The 16,574-nt window shown below is 55.1% G+C and overlaps 1 protein-coding gene across 2 annotated transcripts in view; it reads left to right on the forward strand.

The window, feature by feature from the left end:
* Positions 1-2,877: 2,877 nt before the first annotated feature.
* The window catches only part of PTCH1 (patched 1), a 45,364-nt gene continuing 31,667 nt past the window's right edge, over positions 2,878-16,574 (forward strand). For both annotated transcript variants that reach the window (XM_040988735.1, XM_040988736.1), the window contains exons 1-2: positions 2,878-3,105; positions 4,469-4,661. In XM_040988735.1, coding sequence (XP_040844669.1) covers positions 2,878-3,105; positions 4,469-4,661 — 421 coding nt within the window. The remainder of the gene's footprint in view (positions 3,106-4,468; positions 4,662-16,574) is intronic.

Here is a 16,574-nt window from a genome sequence, read left to right on the forward strand (position 1 = left end):
CCGGTGGCCCGCGCGCCCCGCCGCAGCCCCTAGCGGGCCCGAGCCGGCGGCGCGGGGCTGCTCAATGGGGAGCTGCGCGAGCCATTGGCGGGCGGCGGGGAGGCCGCGCGGGCATTGGGCTACGCCAGGGGGCCGGTCCGCCTTCTGGAATGTTACTACGGCGCGCCCGGCACGTCCGTCCGCCACCGGGCCGCGAGGGCGCGCGCGCGCCTCCCCTCGCCGCTCCTGGGCTCCGCGGCCCGGCACAGCGTGTCCATCGCCTTCCCGGCTGGGCTCCAGGCGCGGGTGCGGTGCGGGATGCAGTGGCGGGGTTTGGCGGGGGAGCGGTTCTGGGCACGAGGCGCGCGCGCCCGCGCGTGAACGGACCCCCGGCGCGCGCAGGGCCTCGCCAGCCCGGGGTCACGTGGCCGCGCGGCTCCGCCCCTCCCCCGTCCCTCCCTCTCTTGCCCTCCCCCCCATCCCTCCCCCTGGCCTGCTCCATCTGGGTTTCTTTCTTTCCCTTCCTTTCTTTCTTCTTTTTTTTTTTCAATGAACACACACCGTGTGCATCTTAAAGCCACACCGCCCCATTTCACGGCTGCAGTGGGCGGCTTGCTACCGCGGGGCCCTCTGCCATTCCACCCCCCACTTTTTTTTTTTTTTTAAATAAAGAGGTGGGTGGGAGCGGTTAAAATAAATACTAAAACAGGGCAGAATCCAGGGTTTGTGGGTCTGGTGCTTGGCTCAGGGAAGGACCTCATAACTTTACAAACGCAAGAAAAACACATTCCACTTTGGCCGTTCCCCCCTTTTTTTAATGAAATAAAAAGCGTCGCTGTGTGGTGGAGACTCCCGGCCCCGCACCCAGCGCCAGAAGCCGCGCGTTTCACGCAACTTGGCCCCAGCGTGGAGCTGGCCCTGGGACTCCCTCAGGGACGTAGGGACCAACTCTCGCCGTCCGCGCGCGGTCCTGTGTCGGGTTGATTCCACTCTCCCCGACGTCATGCTGTTATTGGGACCCACGGCGCGCACGGCCGCGTTTGCACTTGGTTAAAGGCTGGTTCCACGGGGGACCGTGGCGACGGGGCAAGATGCTCGCTCCGTGTCTCCCGGCTGTTGCAAGGATCCAACAGCTTCTCCCGTGTCCTACCTAGAAGGAGCTATCCACAGGAACGTCCCTTCCCCCGCCACCTTTCCCGCGTCTGGAGTCCACTTTTGTGACACGCTGGCTGTGCCATCGTGAATTTATATATTTAGATATATATGTGATTGAAAGGCAGGGGACTGCTTTTTTTATTCAGGTGGCTTTCCTCTTTAACGTTTCTTGTTTATACCAACGCGAGGCGCTGTTTCCTGCAAAGGCTCCAGTCTTTCCACCGAGTTAGAAAAGAGGAGGGAGAGGGAACGGGGAAGAAAAAAAAAAATCTGGCACAGGCCGGCGCACTCTCCACCACCCTGTCATTATCGGTGCAGGCCTGGGAATTCCAACCGGACCTCCCAGGTTTCGCTGCCGCTGGAGGCCAAGGTGCCTGTGAAAGGGCTTTCTTGGAGGAATTTCTGAGATTGTTTAAGCGCGCCCAGAAAACAGAGAGAGCCCCCCCCCCCGCCCGGCGCCGGACCCGAGGCAGATTCTGGTGTGCGTGTGTGAGCGCGCGCGCGTGTGTATGAACGTGAGCGCGCGTAGGGGGCGACACACACACACACACAAAAAAGGGGGCCCCCGTGGAGAAGAAAAGGGACCAGCGGAGCCAGGAGGGGCGAGGGGCGCGTTCCTGGATGGCAGTGTTGCGTGCGCGGAGGCTGGCGCGCTCCGAAGCTGCCCCGGAGCCGGGATGCGCGCTCCGGGGTTGCCTACCTGGGTGGTCTCTCTACTTTGGTGAGCTGTTGCTAAGCAGCTAATAATAGTCATGTTTGCTGAGTAATTTCTGCCCTCCGCGAGCCAATCGCCGTGCAGAAACCCAAGCCATCTGACAGCCCCGGGGGCGGGAGCTCCAGCCTTTTTCTTTCGCTCGCTCGCTCCCCCTCCACCCCCTCCCCTCCTCCTCCTCCTCCTCCCCTTCTTTCTCCAAATGGAGAGAGTTCTTTTTTTTTCTCCTTCCATCTCATCTATTGAATCAAGGAGCTGCTGCGGCCGCTGCCCGCTGCACACCACACACACACGGCGGAGTCCCCAGATCCCGGAGGCAGCCGCAGAGGCGCGCGGCGCGGGGGCAGAATGGTCCCGCGGTTCGGCCAACAGCACAAGACAACAGAGCCCGGGACCGAACAGCCACCGCGAACCCAGCAGCAGCCAGAACCCGAGCAGCGCGAGCAGCAGCTTCAGGAGCCGCCAGCACCGCCACCGCCAGCAGCAGCTGCGGCTTCGGCCCGGCAGCACTGAGACCCGCCGGTGGGCACCTTCGGACTCCGCGGCGAAGGCAGCCGCTCGCGCGGACCAGGAGGCGCCGAGAGATTCGGCGCGATCGGCGGCGGGGATCTGCTGGCGCTTTTTGCAGTGAGGGGGTCGCGGCGTGGGGCGGGGGACGGATAGAGGGGACTTGGGGGACCGCGAGGCGCGCCGCCACGGAAGCACCCGCAGGACTGGCTGGCTCCGCGCACCGGTTCTCGCTCTCCCGCGAACTGGATGTGGGCATCGGTGACCGCAGAGACCTCGGGACCCCCGCGCAATGTGGCAATGGAAGGCGCAGGGTCTGAGTCCCCGGCAGCGGCAGCGGCAGCAGCGCCCGCCGTGTGAGCAGCAGCAGGAGCAGCGGCAGCAAAGGCAGCAGCAGGTCTGTCAATCGGAGCCCGAGCCCGAGCAGCCGGTGGCCAACAGCAGCGTCCTTGCAAGCCTAGCGCCCGAGCGCCCCGGGCCGCCCGGGTCCCCGTGGCCGCGCCGGCGGCGTTGGCGGCGGCAACATGGCCTCAGTTGGTAACGCCGCCGAGCTCCTGGAGGACCGCGGCGGAGGCGGCAGCGGCAGCGGCAGCGGCAGCGGGGCCCTTGGCTGGTCGGTCGGTGGCGGGAGGCGTAGACGCGTCGGGGGGCTGCGCCGCGCCACCACCGCCGCCGCCACCGTGCCGGACCCGGACTATCTGCACCGGCCCAGCTACTGCGACGCTGCCTTCGCTCTGGAGCAGATTTCCAAGGTGCATTTCCAAACTCTCTTCTCTCCCTACCCTCCTCTTCCTCCTCGGGGGGGGTCTCTGCGGCCAACACGCACACACCCCTCGGAAAAGCAGCAGACAAGTGGGGATTGAAAAAAATTCAAACCCTCCCTCTGGTGCTGGGAGGAAAAGTCTGCAGGGGGTGGAGGGGTGTGTGTGTGTGTGTGTGTGTGTGTGTGTGCATGTGTGCGCGCGCGCCCTCCCCAGCTCGCCTTTTCCGGAGCCTTGCGCCCGCGGTGTGCGGGGGGCACCACCGCGCCCCAAAGTCCCCCGGGACCCCGGAGCGCCTTCTGCTCGTGCCCCTGCATCCTGCCACATTTCTTAACATCTTGGAAGAGGGGGGTTGGCGGAGGGGAGAGGCGGGGAGAGGCAGCGGGGCGGGGGGGGGGATAGAAGGAGGGAGCCTTAATAAAGGTGGTTTCTTTTCTTGGCAGCCGGCATTGCTTTTGTTGAGCCCGAAATCTCCGCTGCCTTAAAACCTAGCCTGTCTGGGGGACATCCCTCCTCTTCCCCCGCAACTTTCCAGCCACCGCTCCTCCGAGCCTGCGGCGCGGAGGGGCCGCGGTAAACAAATTGCCACCTTAAGTGCGCGGCGCGGCTCTGCCCGGCGGCCGGGTTCATTGTGTTTACGAAGCTCGCTGCAATGTGTGGAATCCGGGGAAGGCAAGCGCCGGGACCGGAGCCCGCGGGGAGCAGCCCGCGCCAGCCCGGGCCCCGGCCCCATGTGCACTAGTACGCTTAACCACCCAGAGCTGAGAGAGAAAAAAAAAAAAAAAGTGCAAGTACCCTTTTCTGCCCCCCAAATAAGTCGCGCGCGGCTGCCGCACTGAAGTTTCTCGTTGGGCTCCTAACGCAGTGGAAAGAAACGCGTAGGAAGTGAGCTTCCCGCTGCCGCGCTCACCCACGTGGACTCCCGCCGGGGGCCGCCCGAGATACACGGACCAAGACGGCGAGCGCATCGCCGGCACCCGGCCTGGAGGGGGTGGTGGGGGTCTCGGCAGAGGTAGTTCACCGGCTTTGCGCTGTGCAGACCCAGGCTCCTACTAGCCGGGGGCGACCGTGGCTTCCCCTCCACACACACACACACACACACACATTGCCCACGCCGCATCTGCTTTGGCGTCCCTGCGTGGCACGGCCGCGAGTGGGGCTCCCTTGGCGATCGCTCCCCCCCCCACCTCAGGTGCAGCTCCCACGCTTGGCGCCTGGAGAACCCATTCCACGCCCGCTCCCTGGGTCCCCGAGAGGCCAGGGCCGCCGCTGTGAGCTTGGGCCAGTGGGCGAGCGCGCGCGTTCGTGCGTGGGCCTCCCAGTCCCTCACTCCTGCCTTTTGCTTCGTCCTCAGGGGAAGGCTACCGGCCGGAAAGCGCCGCTTTGGCTGAGAGCGAAGTTTCAGAGACTCTTGTTTAAACTGGGGTGTTACATTCAAAAGAACTGCGGCAAGTTTTTGGTCGTGGGCCTCCTCATATTCGGGGCCTTCGCGGTGGGATTAAAGGCAGCTAATCTCGAGACCAACGTGGAGGAACTCTGGGTGGAAGGTAAGAGACCCCTGCGCCGCGCGCGCCTGCTCGCGCCTGGCCGGGACCCCAGCCCTGCCCGTCGCCCCCATTGATGAAGATATTCGGCCTGCACGCACGCACCTAGGAGCCCCGCTGCGGCCGGCGAAAAGCCCCTGCCCGCGCCCGGGGGAGTTGTTTATTGTTTGCGCGCCTGGCGACCGGCCAGGCCCTCCCGACAAAGGCCGCGCTGTAATCGACTCGGCCCCGCTGGGCTCTGCTAGGTGATGTGGGAGAGAGGGGCGCGGGCGCGCCGGCGGGGAGTGCGGAATGGACGGGGAGCGGCGGTAGGGTCTTCGCAGTGCGGCCTCGCCCCATCACCCCCCACCCCCCACACACACACACCCCGACAGACCAGACCCCCACCGCCCCGCCCCCCACCCACCGCGTCCGAAGAGAAAGGGGCCGGGGGGCGAAGGGGAGGCGGGCCACCCCCTCTCCGGCTGCAAGGCTGTGCGCGCGCCCCCAGCGGCCGGGGCGGGCGGGAGGGGGGTGGGGGACGGGCGCCGCGCGGGCCTGCGGAGGCGGCGGCGTGTGTGGTCCTGTTTTTGGATGGCTTTCAACTCCCGGGGAAAAAAACATTTGTCTCAAGGTACAAAAAAAAAAAAAAAAAAAAGAGGGTAGGATGGGGGTGGGTGGCGGGGTTCGTGGGGGGAGAAGTTGAAAAGAAAAAGGATGAAGCACAGTGGAACTCGTGTTTGCAAAGTGGATTAATGTTTCCTGGCGGGTGGGGGCTGCTTCAGTGGAATGGGGGGCTAAAAAAAAAATGTTTTCAGAAAGTGGATTTAGAGGGAGGGGCAGTGCCAGTCTTTGCTCGTGCTGCCTGGATTTGGGGATTTCCTTTAAAATGCAATTGTATATTTAAAATAGGCAATATTGTTCCCAAGGACAGACACATTGTATAGCCTCAGGTGATGTGCAATTTTAATGCGCTTTTTTTCTTCTCCCTCCCCCTCCCCGCCGCCCCGTTAGTTGCTTTTTAATTATCTTTTGGAAAAGTTAATAACAAAACGTGTATATTGGGGAATGTTTTAATCCCTGAGCACAAGGTTGGGCACCTCTTTGAAGGCATGAAAGAAATATTCTAGGATAGTTGCACTTCAAAATGGAACCAGCCGTTTTGGTAAAAGCTACCAAAAAAAAAAAAAAAACACACACACACACACAAAAAACAAAAAACCAAAAAACCCCAATGGGGAAGCTGGAGTTACCTGTGCCCCAGCTTCGGGGATCCGCTGTGTGGGGCAGTGGGAAGCCAACCTTGGAGGGAGTAGGAACTTTGCAGTGTTTTTGCAAGCCTGCAGCAGACCAGTTAGCTGGGAAAAAAATGACGATTAAGATAATAGTCCAAATAATTGAGGCGGATCTAGAAAAAGTAGCCCTGTCGTTAATACAACAGTGTGTGCCTTGGGTGTGTTCCACAGGGTAATTCTTCTGTGTCACTGGCAGATCAAAGAAATCATTAGTTGAACGCCTATTAGGCCCCTAGCTACACATTTGGCCCAACACCTGGGGAATCCGTAGTGCCAGGCTGGACCCCCTAAGGAGCTCTGACCTGTGTGAGACACTGCAAGTGCAGGAGGAGTTGAGATGGGCAGGTAAGTTTCATGGAAGAGCAAGTGAGGAAGAGGAAGAGAGGCACAACCCCAGCAGAGGCGGCAAGGGGCTTCCTGCCCCTTAGGTCAACAGGTAATTTGTGAAGCACCAATGCCCATCATGGGTCATTGATGACAACTGAAGATGTATTCCTGTGGCCTTGGGTGGGACTTTGCATTGTAGACCTTGCACAAGCACTGTAACAGAGGCCATGATGTGTTACTGTTTCCTGTGAGCTCTGGGAGGAAATCCGGGAGTTGGTGTTTCCCCCACTGCACCTGCTAGCTGAAGACATACCTGGGATGGAGACACACCCCTTGGCCCTCCACTCTCCTATTTCCAGTTCTGGCAGTTCCAGAATGGTTCACTAGTTCTTGGGCCAAATGCTGTTCCCTCAATATTGGTGCTATTCTTTGTTGAGCGACTGGGGTGTACGAGGCACTCATTTTTCAGCTGTTGCCACAACACTATAAAGTGGCTGTTATCAACTTTTGTTGGTGTGAGAGTTGGTGTTAATGCATTTTAGGTATAATAACTGTTACCCCAGTTTTGCCAATGAAAACACACTTGAGTTGTCTGGGCCTCCATCTCCACCTGGCCTCTTAATGACCACTGGACTTGGTTTCCTGTTGTGTTGGCCTTTGATCTGGCATTTCTTGATTTCTGCTCAGAATGTGTGAGGTTCTTGCACTCTAGCAACAAAGCAGTTCTAGGTGTACAGGTGGGCCCAACTCCGGGAGCCCAGCACACTGTTCAGTATCAAGTGGTGGGACCTGTGTAAGAGGTCTTGCTGGTGATTCAGTGTGGTCAGTGGAGTACCGTGTGCATGTGCTTTGGGGAGTGACTTCCCCATTGTCCTAGACTTTCATCAAGGTCAGCTCCCAGTTGAGGCTCCTTCAGCGCTCCTGTCTCTTGGCTAGCACGTTGTCCCTCTCTGCAGAGGATGCTTCCTTAGATACAGGGCAGGTTCTCGATCATGAATTTGGGCCTGCACCGGGTGCTTGGCTTTGCAGATACACAGAATAGAAGTAGCATATTTCCTCATTAACACTTAACCTAGAGAGTGGAATTTGCAAAGGTACTAAAAATGGCATATATACGGGAAGGTACTCTGTTCAGCACACAGAAAAGAATTAAAAACTTTTCTTTGAAAGGTAGATTATCATAAAGAGAGAAGGAAAGGTAAGAGAGAGAGAAATCATCCGTCTGCTGGTTCACTCCCCAAATGGCCACAACAGCCAGAGCTGAGCTCATCCAAAGCTGGGAGCCAGGAGCTTTTCTCAGGTCTCCCTGGTTTGGGTGCAGGGGCCAAAGGACCTGGGCCATCCTCTGCTGCCTTCCCAGGCTATATGCAAAGAGCTGGAATGGGAAGTGGAGCAGCCAGGACTCAAACCAGCACTCCTACAGAATGCCAGCACGTGCAGGCAGAAGATTAGGTTGCTGCAACAAGGTGTCAGCCCCTAAAAGACCGATTTGATACACAAAGTACTGAAGTGACACACATGGTTTCTCATGAACTGTTCTAAGGTCCTTGGTTTATGTATGTATCCAGTTGCCTTTGCATGAATGTGTGTATGTACACATTAACTTGTCATAAGTATCCTTGAATCTGCCAGAACATTATCTTTTCAATACAGCCAGCAGAGAAAAGAGATCTCCTTGGGGGTTTCTATCTGGGATGTGCCTGTTGACCTGCTGGGGAAATGACACTTTATACAGGTGGTTCTGAATACATGAGCCGTATGTGCAGACAAGTCTATGCGCGGTAAGAATTCTTTATATGAAGAATATAAAAGGCGTTGATGATACGAGAGTCTTGACTGTGATGTTTAAAAGGGTCATACTATGATTACATTTCAAGAGGTTGTCACATCTGTATTAGATGCCATATTGGGTCTTGGGGTTATGATCCATGCAAAAGGAAGAAATGTGACAGGTCACTCATTTGGGAGTGATGAGAAGCATGTGCCATGCTCTGGTGGCCATCTGCTGTTACAGGGACAAAGGGCTGAAGCAAGGTCGGGGAGAGGCTGTCGTGTAGAAAAAATATCCTCGCTTGGCACTGCACACGGCTCCCGAGACGTGGGGGCCCTCCACGCAGCAGGCTCACAGACTCCTGTCCTCCCCACGTGTGCATGCACGCTTACAGAGAAGTGGCACCTGATGGGGATGCTGCCAGAGACTGCCTGCCTTGTTGGTGGGGTTCCTGAGAGGTAGGCTTGGAGGGCCCCCCAGGGTTCCTCCTGCCAGTAGTTGGTGGGGTTCTCTCCTCCCCCAGGCCATCAGTCACCCCTCCAGGGATCCTGCTAGAGCCTCACCTCTGTGTTCTGCAGTCCCCTCCCTTGCCTTGGTATCCACCTGCAACGCCCACAGGGCGCCCAGAGGTCTCTCTGAGCTGTTTCATTTTTGTCCAAAAGCTGGCTCACCCCTGGGCATACCTGTTCATGAAGGGTAACAACAGCCTTGAAATGCATCCCTATTGCCCATAGGAAGGAAGGAAGCAGGAAGCAAGTTACAACTTGGATCTTGCTCTAAAAGAGAATGAAAACAAGAAGTAACAGTAATAATAATATGTGTTCGGTGCCGCATATGCTCCCTAGTGTTTATTCGCTGCTCACCTGTTGGGTGGGATGACCCTCATGGTGGGAGCTGCCCTGGACCCCGGAGGATGCCAAATACATCTGGCCCTGTGCCAGCTGGGTGCCAGGATGACCGGAATGTTGTGATCAGGGCTGAGCGGTCGGGCCCGGTGGAGAGTTGGACTGGAGAGGACAAAGCTGTCTGGGTGACAGTGGAGTTGTGGTCGCCCATGCCTTGCCATGAAGTCTCCATCTTTAAGATAACCATCCCATCCCATATCCTCAGTGGAACCATTCAGGTTGCCATGTTTTCTGTGCAAGGACTTTCAACTTCCAATTTGGTGTTTCATAAAATATCCTTTGAAAGAGCAAATGTACACACACACACACTATAAGAGGGACCAAAAAAGCTAGGGAAAACCAAAAAACACTTTCTGTTGGAGCATGAGGAAGGCCATAGAAGAGGGTAGCTGATTTCACAGAAAGACCCCATGGAACCTCAGCCATTGCAGACAGGGGTCTCTTCCTGTAAAGCTTGTCCAGCCACAGTGGACACCATGGCTCCTTTCAGAGTCAGGGGGTGCCTTAGCTCTTGCGGGGACTCTGTCACAAACCACTGTGCCTCAGGCACCCCCTTGCTAGAGCAAAGCCAAGAGGTGGGCAGTAGGGGGTTGAGGCATCCTAGCCCGGGGTGCTTGCTGACCAACAGGGCTCTGGTTTGGGGATCTTTCCCAAAGGGGTGCAAAGACAGCAGAAACACATCACCTCTCTACTCTTTGGGTCCCTCTAGATTTTTTTCTTTTTTTAATGGAAGAATATGTTTATTTAGACAGAGAGTAATTAGATTCCAGCCATGGCCACACACAGAGATGGCAGCCCTGGTGATATTTGGATTTGGAGAGGTAAAAAGCTAGGCGTGATGGCTCATGGGCAGCTATGGAGCCTAGGGGTGCTCCGGGCACCCCACCTTGTCTGCGGGGAGGGGGTGAAGGTTGCCGGACCTCCCCACCGCCCGCCATTCCTGCCTGGCCAGGTTAGGCCGCAGGGTTTTTCCGAGACGCACACACCACTCGGAGGTTCCAGCGGATGACAACTTCCAGATGTATGCGCCGGCCTGATCCGTTTGTTTAGATTCCGCACCACAGCTGATGCCGAGATTAATGCTGGCTGGGGGAGCGATGGGAGATTTGTCTGGTTTCCACAATGCCATGTTTATATTTCGTTGGGAGTTCTCCTTCAAAGCTGACCTGCCCGTGACCCCCCAGGGGCCCTTGTCCACTCTGGGTGAGCTGGAACTTGTTCCCCCTCCCCTGGTCCCCTCATATTGGGGTGAGGCGGGATAGGTATGTGTGTTTGTGGGGGTCATGATCACCCATTTCACTTGCCCAGCCATCTGTCCAATTGGGGCCCCTGAGAATACTTGATATTTAAGCATGAAAAGTTTATTGGGCTTTTAAGACAAAATGTGAGAATATTTTAAAAGTTATTTTGCAAAAAGGGGACCAAATCGAATAGAGGCCATTTTGCCTGAATATAGTGTTTTAACTCCTGGCATTCTTTGGCTGGTGGGGTGCGAGGGCAGGCAGAGAAAGGAAGGCACTGCCCCAGGTTAGGTATCCCCAAAGGACCACCCTGACATTGTATCACTCAGACCGTGACTTCCCTAGGTTTTGCCTGGCTTCCAGCACCTTCTCCCTTCTAACCAGTCTGCTCCACGAGCACCCAGTGCCAGTCTCCTTCCAGCCACACCCCCTCCCCCAAGCCACCCAATGACCTCCTCCCACATGGCTCTCTGGAGATACATATGTGACATCTGAAGTGGCCTGAGGCATGGGTTCGCGCACAACTGTGGGCAGGTCTGGGTGCAGAGCTGCCGTTGTCATCTTGGGGTTCTCCTCTTGGTTGAGGTGCTTGTAAGAGCACGCTCTACACGGCGCTCTTGTGAACACATGTAGTTCCCCACGTGCCAGAATAGGGCGTGGCTCTGCAGTCCATACCAAGGTGATCCAGGAACACTAGATGGAACCGAAGCATGTTCGCACTGGTGTGTACCGTGTTACGCCCCACCACCACCACCATTGCATCCCAGTGGAACTACCTCCTGCCCAAGCCAGTGGCAACATGGAACCTGGCTAGAGATACAAGAGAATGGGTCTCCTTATCTACGTTTTGGCAGGCACCGTGGCCTTGGGTTGTTCCTCTTCCGTAGAGGTCTTGGTGGACATTTCAGGGAGAGTTCTGCTCTGATGGTCTGGAAGTTGAGCAGGAAGCTCCTGGAAATGGGAGTCCACAGATAGAACGAGGCTCATCACATATCAGTACTTCCTTTCGCTCGCTGTTTACTGCCAGTTTCTGAAGGGGCAGGTACCTTATTAGATTTTTTTTTCCCCCTGTTAAATGGGAGTTGGGGGGGGGGTCATTTCTACCTACTATTCAAGAAGCTGTTGTGTGTTAGGGAGACTCACAGTCAAGAGCTTACCTACAGATGCCACATTTGGGGTTAGGGGAGAAGTGTACCAGGTACCCACTCTACACTGGGGTTCAGTAGATGTCAGGGGAGACCAGTGTGAAGCAGGTCCCCTCCTAATCCTGCGAGCTTTGTTTGCTAGGGTGAATGCAAAGAAGCTGCAGGCGACCACAGAGCCCATTTAGCAGCCAAGATAGTTGTCTGTTACTGATGCAGCACGGACAGAAGTGAGCAAAGGGAACTGCAAACAGGCTTTGTTAAGTCCAATGTGCGAGATTTTTTTTTCCCCCTTAAATCATTGCTTAAGGGCTTCTGGCCCCTCGCTTGGGAAGCCTGCCCAAAAATGCCAGATGTATTACACAGTCAAGTATTGCAATGTAAACACTGCTGTGTGCCACGAGGCAGGGTGGTCCACCTATTTCAGAAGAGCAGGAGATTGAGAGGGGTAAGTCCTGGGCCACAGAGTCATCGGATCCCGCCACGTTCTGGTCTGGGTAGAATCCCACACCTCCAATTAGTGAGCACTTTACGAACGGCTTGAACTGGAATGCCAGGGGAGACAGGCTAGGGTTCCATTGGATCCTGGGGTCAGCGGGCGGAGAGCAGAGAGGAAGAAACTCCTGTGGGCCCAGCAGCAATTCCAAGTCCTTTTCATCTGAAAGGTGAGGAGATGTCAGGCCAGCTTCCGGCACACCTTCCTCCTGCTGGCCCAGTGAGTGCTTTGGTTTTTGGCTGTGTTTTTTTTTTTTTTTTTTTTTTTTTTTAACCGAAGTTGAGTGGTGGGCAGGGGGTGGATTGCCCAAGAAAACTATGGAACAAATGACCTTGCAGTTGGCTTTGGTTGGCTCATGGTATTCTGTAGGGGTGGTGAGGGAGGCGCTGGGCACCTGTAGCCACGCCCCAGGGAGGTGTGGTCTTGCAGTGCAGTGGACTCCTGAAGCAAGCTGGAATGCCCAGGTGTCAGCCAACCAAACCCAGAGCCTGAGAACCAAGCAGGTGTTTGGTGGGCTTGGCTTTGATATTTTTGGGGTGAGGGGATTGTTTGCTTTTTTAAACCCAAAGGAACCTATCTTGTGGGTCAGGAGGAAACAGAATCTCATTTTGACCTTGATTATCTACAACCTAAGAAAGTCACTTCTAGGGTGATTCAAGACAACTGCTTGAAGAAACAGCTGATCTTAGGGAGTTGGGAGGTGCGGGCCAACGCCCCCCTTCCTTCCCTCCTGCACCCCTTTTGTTTTTTCCCAAAGCCCCACTTCCTTTCCTTCTTTAATGGGAAATCAGAAACCTTCACAAAATAGACTTGAACGTCATGCTGCCTCTTGTTTAAATAGAGGCTTTCCAAGAGAGAATATAACAGTGTAATTTTTTTTCTAGCTGCTTAAGAAATTATTTCCTCCCTTCCAGCCCACCCCTCAGCGCCAACCCATGAGACCCACACGTGGTGTACTGAGTGGTTAAAAAAAAATGATAAATATCACATCATGCATTTAGTATACCCATGATCCAGGAGGAGAAAATGCATGTGTTTAATACCTTGCTTAATTGCAAACAAAGCTAGCAATTTGAGAGAATTGGGATTAGGGCTAACTATCTATTAACTGCTCTTTCTCGAGATTTAGGGAACAGGATGACCCCTTTTTTCCCCCCTTCTTCTTCTTCTTCTTCTCCTTTTTTTTTTTTAACAGGCTACAGTTTCACATGGCTCCCAAAAAGAAATCTCTCTCCCTTTTTGTTTCCCACACCAATTGATTTATCATTTTGCTTGCAAGCAGTTCCAGAATGTCAGGGCAAGAACACACTCACTTTTTTCTCGTAACTTTTTTGTTGCGGACCGAAACCAGTTGACTTGAATAAATTTTTCTGAGGCCTGAATGTAGCCAGCAACGTGGAAAAGTCTTGCTATTCAGGGCTGTCTGAATGTACATTTCAACCACACAGTAAGCTGCATTGGTAGGCACTGGACTGCTAAATACAACCATTTTTCGCAGCGGCGAGTTAGACAGATGATTAACATAATTAGCACGGAGCCGCTATACATATGGTAATGCTGAGTGTGTAAATGCCAGCTGCGGTGTAAAATTTATGTCAGGGGTCGGCAGGGCTGTGCGAAACTATTGTGTTCCAGCTGCAGGTCAGAGCCGGCACAGCTCACCTCCCTTTCTCTTGTGGCTGAATACGCCAAACAGAAGAGAAAGACAGAAATATAACAGATACGGACGGCTTTGAGGGAACAGCCAGAGCTGTGCAAGAGAGGTTGCACAGGAACGCGCACGCGCGTACACACACACAAGCGCATGCTCTCACTCACACACACACACTTGCAGAGAGCTCACTCCTTTTTTTCCACAAACTGTTTCCCTACTATAGGACCTGGCACCTGGGCAGGGGCTAGGGCAGCTCCTGCTAGGGTAAATTTCAGACCCGGAGTGTCCCCAGAGTTAGCAGCAGATTTTTCCCTTCTCTTCCTGGGCCCCAGTCCCTCCACTCTCCTCCGTGGATCGCTTCTCCTTCATGTTCAACCATGGTAATCTCTTCCCCACCTGCTCCACTGGAAAAGGGTTGGCAGATGTAGTGTGAGCCTTACGTACAAGGGCACCAACTACCCTGTCCTCCCCAACTCCTACTGTACCCCCAAATATCCGTCAAACAAGAGGAAGCATCTCCCAGGCTTCCCGTTTGCAAAGAAGAGTCTTGAATGACTCTTGCACCTCCAGATGGCGAGTTTGTGGCTATGACAAGGTCAGACGTTTGGCACTGCGAGCAGTTTTTTTCACCACCAGCACCACCACTGCCACCACCTCCCGTGGCTCAGCCTTAGCCCCCTCCCCCTCTGCTTTCGGGGCTGGGGGTTCTGCGAAGTGATGATATTGACAGAATACAGTTCACACCACTGCCGACTTCCTCATGGCACCAGGGGGTCCTTATGTCCTGGCCCCCTAATCCAGCTAATCCTCATGGCAACAAAATCATGCAAGTGCCCCTGGTGTCATTGTTGTTGTTGCATCTCCCTGCACGCACTGGATGCAGAGAAGGGAAGTGGCAGTGTGGGAGAGAGCCAAGGCCAGCATGGTGGTGTTCCGGCCAAGGCCAGGGAGCCAGGAAGGTGGTGTCTCTGTAGTGTCTTCACCACTGCCCCCCACCCCCGCCTCCCTGGGCGAGCTCCTCCGATGGAAGCCCCCCCCCGCCGGAGAGCTGAGAGGTGATGTCAGCCCCCAGAAGCGGGGAGCAGGCACTAGGGTTAATGTAATGCATCAGGGCTGGGAGGGAGGGAGGGCTGGCCAGCCTAGCCAGCATTGGGGTTTCATTGTTGTTGGGTTGTTTTCTGCTTTTATTTATTTTTTTTTTTTTGGTAAATTTTTTTCCCACCATGAAGGCATTAAAATGTCTCCACCAAGGACTTGTAGAACCGGGCAAAAAGACTCTCCCTGTCTCTCCCTCTCTATGCCTTGGATTGTGTATGTTCTGCTGCATGCTGGGTGTCACACCCCCTGGCCTGCCCGGCCTGGGGTTTGCATCTGCTTACTTACAGCCCACCAGTGTCCACAAAAGAGGCAGGATGTCCCCAGGTGTGCCTGCCCTGTCCCCTCCTTGCCACTGCAGCAGGTAACCCTTCTTGCTGATGGACACAGTGTTAGCCAAGGAACAGGTAGTCTCCGCAGCTGCACACAGCAGCAAGGTCTAGTGCAAACACAGGATTGGGCTGACCTGATTGTGCCCAACAGGGCTAGTGAGCTGACCTCGGGCATACGCCAGTGAAGGGAAGCAAGCAGCACAGGCGACATCAACTCAGCCAGCTGCTTCTGGCAGGTCAGAAGCTATGCTGGGGACATCCATGCCCATATGCCCACGCATGCCACCCACGCGCCCTACCTGTGCTTGGCCAGGTGAGCATTCCCCTGGGGTGGCCCCAGGACAGCAGTCCTCTTGTTTGGGTTGTACTCATCCTCCTGAGTGCCTTCCATTCACAAGGGCAGATTTTTCTTTGGGCTATCTGCTTCTAGCACTTTCCCATGGCAACACCCAAAGACACAACCTTCCCCGCCTCCTAGAGAAGACCAGAAAGCTTAAGCAGCCTTTTGGGAAATAAATAAAAGAAATGGGTGGAAGAGCAGCTAAAAACTTCGCTGCAACCTGGCAGTTTTCAAACCAGTCACCCAGATGACTGAGTCTTCAATTTTTTTTTTTCTCCCATTTGGGAAAGGAGCTGGTGCGAATAATTCTGCAGTGACCCCCTTTGAGGGACTCGTACTTTTTCCACCCTCACAATAAGGAATGGCAACAGTGAAAGAAGGACCTGGAGCAAGGAAGGGGCTGTTAGATAATCCATGGGATTAATCAAATGCAAATGCTACGCTTGCATATACACAGACCCCATTTTCCTAATTGGACTCTGAGTGGGTACTTTTCAGGCTGAAAGGGCCGTTTGTTTTGACTAATTGACTTTTGGAGGCTTCGGGGGGGAATTAATATCTTGTACAGATGACTGCCTGTTCCCAAGGCTCTGTATGGAGACTGTTCATTCATTCATTCCATCAGTTTCCCAGCACAACTTCTGCGTGTGTGCCATGCATCTCATGGGGAGGTGAGTGGACAGGGCATCTTGTGGCAGTGGGCCGTGAGGTCCTCTTTGCATGGATCACAGTTGGCTGTAGCGAGGTTTCTGTGGGCACTGCAGATGTTTTACGCTGTGTGTGGAAGAGGATACTGAAGAAGGATCAGGTGGGGGGTGCCTGAGTGAGCACAGCATCTGGGCTGGACAGTGGGCTCCAGGAGAAGACGTCTGGGTTTCTCACCTCTGCTATGCTGGGAAACCACCACACTGGGTTTGACTTGGCAGGGGAGAGGCCCCGACTGAGCTGCATGAAGTCCCAGCTCTGTGTGTACTCTGGGAGGGCATTGGTTGAAGCCTCGAATTTCTGAAGACTAGAGTTTCACAGCTGCTCTTTGCATACCCTCACCTGCAGAGCCACCCATTGCAACCCTGTTGGGAAAAAAAATAATCTGTCCTTCTCAATCCCAGCTCTGTGCCCTGTAACACACTTCTATGCATTCTGGAGGGTCTGGCTGGGAGCTTAACATCATTTGGCTCATGGGATTTGGCACTCCAAAGCCTTGAGGCTGGCAGGGGCTGAATGGACCCAGGGTTAGAGGGTCAGTTCTGCCTGCTATGGAGTTATGTGCCCTTGAACAAGCCACCCAGGCTCTGCCACCTGCATTTTCTCTGCAAGGGCAGTGGAGCCTGCTCTGTAG

This window comes from Ochotona curzoniae, unplaced genomic scaffold (assembly GCF_017591425.1).
Source record: "Ochotona curzoniae isolate NIBS_2020 unplaced genomic scaffold, NIBS_Ocur_1.0 contig_50, whole genome shotgun sequence".
NCBI lineage: Eukaryota > Metazoa > Chordata > Mammalia > Lagomorpha > Ochotonidae > Ochotona > Ochotona curzoniae.